This window comes from Triticum urartu, chromosome 7 (genome assembly GCF_003073215.2).
Source record: "Triticum urartu cultivar G1812 chromosome 7, Tu2.1, whole genome shotgun sequence".
NCBI lineage: Eukaryota > Viridiplantae > Streptophyta > Magnoliopsida > Poales > Poaceae > Triticum > Triticum urartu.
The window spans coordinates 237,801,376-237,807,312 of NC_053028.1; the positions used below are offsets into that span (position 1 = coordinate 237,801,376).

A 5,937-nucleotide genomic window follows, 5' to 3' on the forward strand; every position below is an offset into this window, starting at 1 on the left:
TACGGTGCCAATAGTAACAGAAGATCATGATGAAGTTGAGTATGTAGAAATACTTTTTAAGGCGCCTCATTATTTGCTGCCAATGACTGTTTTGCCCCAATCTCTGGCTTTCCAAACATAGCATTGCTATGCCTCCAACATTCATCGATTGTCAATTATTCTCTTATACATGACATTGATGCCCTGTGTTTGGGTAATATGTATAGAATTAGTTCCGTTCTACAAGGACCGGATATTGTCACATTGATTAAGTATAATTTTTTCAAGCATGCTAGAGTATGTTGGCATTTTATAGGCCCTTGAGCTATAAAATTTTGTATGCTCAGTTTCTTGATCTGTATTTGCCATTTGAGCCAAATTATCTCATCAGGGACGCATCAACATACAAACTCACCCTTCAGTTTACTTATAACATTTCTTTTTATATGGTGCAACAGCTTGAGATATATGAAGAGAATTTTTACATGTCCAATGCAGACTGTTTGTTTTCACTTTCTAATCAATGAAGTATGTTTAATTGATAAAGTAATTTTAATTGATGAAGTAGATATAGTTGTTGCAGCGGCACAAACTCGGTTGCGTCCGCTATGACCCCAATCTTCGGATTATTATAAGTAGAGGTTGATCGTGTAGGAGGTGAAGATGCTCACGCCTAGAGCCAAACTTGACGCCGTCGACGCCACCATCCGGGAGCTCATTTATATTGGCTTCGAATGGCTACCGTTGTATTTTCTGTACTTTTGGTTGTGGTCGTAATTGTTACCCTGTGCCTTTGCAAGAATAACTGAAAATGGTGATTTCTATTGACTGGAAACCGAGTACTTGTCTAATTATTGTTCAAGAAAATATAGTGAGTCGTGTTCTTGGTTGCTAATAGTATAGTACACCTATGCGGATCCTTCTGTCGGACCGTTGAATGGAAATAACTCAAAAGAAGATAATAGAGATGTTGTCTCTATGCAATCGGTAACTGTCAGTTCAGTTACAAAGAACGACCATCACAAATAACTTTGAGATGTCCATTGGTAAAGGTCAGTTTGGAGTAGTCTATTTTGGCTACTTGGAAGATGGAACCCCAGTTGCAGTCAAAACACGCTTAGAATCATCATCTCATGGGGTTAATGAGTTCTTGTCAGAGGTTAGCTTTCTTCCTGCTCCTCTCCTCTCCTCTTATTCTTATGCATGTTTTATTTTTCTCTTCTGTCTAGATCAAATCAATTTTCCCAAATAATCTCTCCATTTTGCCAAACACTCTGGTCACTTATTGACAGAACTACTCTGAATTGCATTTCAGGCTCTACATCTAATAAGAGTTCATCACAGGAACTTGGTCAATCTGGTTAGCCACTACAAGGATGGACACCACTCAACTCTTGTCTACGAGTATAAATTGCTAATTTGCATTGCTCTTTCGTGCAACAAGTGCGTTGATACTTACAAACAACGAGGCATGTGACTATTTACTATCACTGTTGTTTGGTATTTGAACATGTCTTTTCGAGGGGGAGATGGGAACAGATAGACTCAGTGAAAGTTGGCTGCACGTAAACTATTGTGATCAAGTTGGAAAAAAATGTTTCCCCTCTTAACTGCTCCTGTTGGAGACTGGGGTCAGTAGTCACTGAAATTTGCACACGCATGGAGGAATGAATGATGATTCTCAAGTAACGAAGTTTTAGCCTTCACGACAAGATAAATGGATGATTTTGCAGCTCAAGTGTTGCTACATGTTACAGATAACTATGGCATTCCATTTTAATGAATCTGCATATTGCTGTTGTGAGTAATATTTCACCCTAAGAATAATATTGTTGTATCTCCAGTTTCTATGTTGCAGCAATGGGTAGTTGTGCTTTAGTCCCCCTTCAGCTTTTTTTTAACATGTGGTTCCTTCAGCTTTTTGTTGTCAAGTCTTTCTGACTATTATAGCTGCACAATTTTTAGCAACGGGTAGTTGTGTTCTCTATCATCATATTTATCACTTAGAGGGGAAGGCTTTTTGACAGGAGCACCGGAAGCGAGGGAGGGCATGGCTGCACTGGAGGTTGTCCCAAGGCGAGGGCAGGGCAGAGACATGCAGCAATGAGGGTTGTAACCGTAATCAATATCTCAACGTCGAATCATTTCCTATAGCCTTCCAGCAAGTTCATTCTTATTTTCTGATTGGGTCATGTTAGGCCAGCAAAGTAAACCTAGAAAAACTGATTAGGCAATGATGTTTTTGTTTAATTTTAGTGTTTGGTATTTGTTTCAGATATGAATAATTCTGGTTATGGTTTCTGCATTGCATAGTGACGTTATAATGAGATTAGAGATAGTTGTCACGCATCTCTTTTCACTACAAACACATATGCACTTGCTTTTCGATCATTAGTGCTCCCCTTTCTATGCTATTAAGCATATGGCCCTAAGATGTTGCATTTAGTTCTTCAATTGAATCAGTTGTGGAAATAGGGACAAAAGATGCCAATCTTCTCTTGAAGACCACAACATTGATGCCTTTTGTTGATCACTGGTCTCTAAATATTCTTACGTGCATGGTTTGAACGCTTGGATCGCTCTTGCTCTTTGCGCCATCAGCGCAACGGGTCATCTAGCATGAACGAAGGGCGAGTATATGCTTTTGCCTTCAAATGCACTTTCAAGGGACTGTGCCTGATCGTCTACTCAATATAAGCAAGTTGCAAGAGCCCCTTGTTATATAACTTATCATTAGTATAGATGCCTACTAAGACTTCTATGTTTATCATCCTTTTGGATCTTATGTAATTCCTTAAGACCATTCTGTGCATTTAATTGTCGATTATTTGCTGCTTAGACTGTTGTGTGGTATGCTTTTGGAACAACCATGATGAAAGAACATATGCTTTCGCCTTCAAGTGCACATCCAAAGGCCTCTGCATGATTGTCTATCTAATCTAAGCAGATCACAAGAGTCCTTTGCTACATGACTTAGTATTACTACTATGAAGAGTTGGCTCAGAGAAGTTGTTCTCAACGTCCAGCGATACATCTGTCTAACATATCTTTGGCTATCTACATGCCTTGCTCATCACATTGTAAATGATCATCTGTCTAACATATCTCTGGCTATATACATGCCTTGCTCATCACATTGTAAATGATCGCCTGTAAGCTTCTTAGAAAACATGTATCATGAGCAACCATCTATCTATCATCAGTCTGTACTTATTTCCACATGTTTCATTTTGTGTTTACATATTTTAGTGCATACTCTTCCAATACTTGGCTTGCATTCGGCCTTTGCGCCATTGGCGCAACGGGTCATCTAGTTAGTATAAAGGCAGCAGTATGGAACCAATGTATTCACTGGTCTGACTTGAATTGATGGTCTAATTTGACATATTTTGAAGCAACAAAGCAGTGAATCTCCCTCAAATTTCTACGCGCGACAAACCTTCAAAGCGGCAGGGCGGTGCGATGCAGTTAACAAACTCCAAGACCGGCACCAAGAGGCGGCTGGACCGTGCGGGCTTGCAGACGGCGGCGAGGACCACATGGCGGCAGGGTCGTGGTGTTGCTGCGGACGGCGGCGAGGAGCGAGGGGCAGCAGGTCCAGCCGTGGTGTTGCTGACGGCGGCGAGGAGCGAGGGACGGCAAGGTCGTGCTACCCGGACGGCGGCGAACGGTGCCGGTCACAATCTCGTCTCTCTCATGAGCCCTGGCCATTATGTCAAGGAAGCTCAACTCCTCTTGTCCGTACAGGTAAAACTCAGCAGACCGTATGCACACCTTGTTTTCCTGTAACAAACGATTACCACGGTCAGATGAGATCTAAGGCAAGTCGGTGGTTAACTTTATAAACTAACATATGTTGCATCATTAAATAGAGATACTTGAAGTCATTGTTAGCTGGGAAGTGTGGCCTGTAGACATAGATTGTCGAAAAGGCATGCTTTTGAACTATTAAAGCACAACTCAAAGCATGTCACATTTTACATAGTACCTCCTCAGCGAAGAGTTCCTCAAGAAACACTGTCGATTTGCTTGCCTTCTGCCACCATGGCTAATGAAATACTAACAAGTTCATTTGACAGAACGTAATCGCTGAATTTGGAGATAGACACAAGGTTTATTGTTCTCGAGTCCAATATTTCACTGATTGTTATCGATTTCTCCAGTGCATGCTACATCTCCCGAATCCAGGAGCTGTGAGAAAAGCCATTGTGACGTAGATGTGATTTTGACTCCTTTAACGAAGACGTTTGGGTTACCTGCGCACTGTCAGTTATATAGTATGTCACAGCCAGGCTGCTTGTTGCTCGCATGAACGTCATGAATTAGAAGAAGTGTAGCTAAGCACCATGAATCTAATTGTACAATGGAGTCCTCCACCGACTCATCTGCAAGAATCAAAATTTGTGGTTCCAAAGTTAGCACTGGTAGCTTCAGCATAGGTAAACTTGAGTAGAAGAAATGCAGGGCAATGCTGACTTGCCATTTTGGACCACATTGGCCGATTCATAAAAATAATAATTGTTTGAACAGAAAAGTTCAAAGCAGTCTATTTATCTCTACGATGGAGCATATACTCAAAGAATCAAAGATCTCAAGAGGCAAGCTTTCTAAGTGCCGCCTGATGACAACATTCCCTTCTTTGTGTACAATTTAATGTTTGTTAGTCCAAAAATATCCATACTATCATCAGTCAGTTTTTCTCCCTCTTCTTCTCTGCCACCTCATTAAACATCCACAATTCAGATCCTGGAGCAAGAAATGCTTCTAGAACCTACACAACAACACCAACATTAATATCCAGAATTTCCTGAAGCGTACATCAATCCTGGCAAAATGTCAAGGTTAACTTACCATTATCATACCGTGGATAGCACATCGCCAACCACAGAACAAAATTATACCTGGATACTTAGGAAGGGTGAGAAGGTTAGGTAGAAAACCCTTACGCCTCTGGTGAGAAATAACTTTGATCAAATTTAAATCTAGGTGAATAGAAATTTTTTATCTGGGCCATATGACTTTCTTGAAGATAGTTGGTACAAAGAGAGTAAATATTAGACATCATGAAGCATGACTCAGAAAATTCATCTCCGATAGAAGGACCGTATTACTCAGAAAATTCACCTCTGTTGGGGCATTTATACGTCTTACTGGTGAAGTTTCTCAATCCCTTTGGTTGAAACACGCAAACACTGGCAAATGTGAAACAGAGTCTACGAGGGCCAACATTCTGAGCGTAAAACGGTAGGTAGAGTGTAGTCTGCAAATTAGGAATAGTTGAGCTTACTTGCTTGCTTCTATGATCGCACTTGGCCGCCGGGAAGCAGAAGAGGACCGGGGCGACGGGGGCGGACTGGGGCGCGGCGAAAGGAGCGGGAGGAGCGTCGGCCCACGACCAAGGGCGCGGCTCCGGCGGCCAGCGGCTCCCGACGACCCGCGGCCGCTTCCCGTGGCTCCGGCGGCGGCGCGAGGCGGCGGTGAAGGCGCGGCGGGGCGGGCTCCCGCGGCTGGAGGGGGGGGGGGGGGGGGGGGGGGGGGGGGGCTCCCGGCGGCCCGTGGCCGATTGCCGTGGCTCCGGCGGCGGTGAAGGCGGTGCGAGGCGGCGGTGAAGGACGCGGCGGCACGAGGCGAACGGCGTGGGAGGATGAGGAGGTCGTGCGGGAGAAGGAGGAGGTCGTGCGGGCGGGCGGTTTTCTTTCCTTTTTACCGCGGGCAGATTAGCGATTGATCGAGCGTGGGTTGTTTTTTTCGAAAAGGGGGCGCCCCGGCCTCTGGATCAGAACGATGCATACGGTCAATTTATTATAAATAAAAAGTTATAACAAGGTCTGAAAGTCTCCAACGGAAACAAAAGCTCACTTAGAGCCAAAAATGCTAGGAAAACAAACTAGCCAAGACAGGGAAGTCACAACCGGCCGGCTAAAGCAAGATAGGTAAACTAATTGCCTATCCTATTAC

General features: G+C 43.5%; 1 protein-coding gene across 9 annotated transcripts; it reads right to left on the reverse strand.

Annotated features, from left to right (window-relative positions):
- Positions 1 to 3,152: 3,152 nt before the first annotated feature.
- Positions 3,153 to 5,674, reverse strand: LOC125521643. 9 transcript variants are annotated; one of them, XR_007289343.1, is made up of 5 exons: positions 4,831 to 5,674; positions 4,325 to 4,750; positions 4,236 to 4,242; positions 3,968 to 4,170; positions 3,153 to 3,762 (listed from the first exon to the last, which is right to left on the reverse strand). XR_007289343.1 is itself a non-coding variant. In XM_048686704.1 (4 exons), the coding sequence occupies exons 2-4, from the start codon at positions 4,414 to 4,416 to the stop codon at positions 3,448 to 3,450; spliced, it is 414 nt and encodes a 137-aa protein (XP_048542661.1). In that variant the 5' UTR covers positions 4,417 to 4,750; positions 4,831 to 5,672; the 3' UTR covers positions 3,153 to 3,447. The 9 variants fall into 9 exon arrangements, 1 of the variants encoding a protein (XP_048542661.1); XR_007289339.1 differs by having other exon boundaries at positions 3,968 to 4,750; positions 4,831 to 4,880; positions 5,267 to 5,674; XR_007289345.1 differs by having other exon boundaries at positions 3,968 to 4,364; positions 4,881 to 4,887; positions 5,267 to 5,674.
- Between the last annotated feature and the right edge of the window lie 263 nt (positions 5,675 to 5,937).

Bases quoted from the DNA above. Each gene is read 5' to 3' on its own strand.
- LOC125521643 (XM_048686704.1), bottom strand. From the start codon at position 4,416: ATGCTGAAGCTACCAGTGCTAACTTTGGAACCACAAATTTTGATTCTT.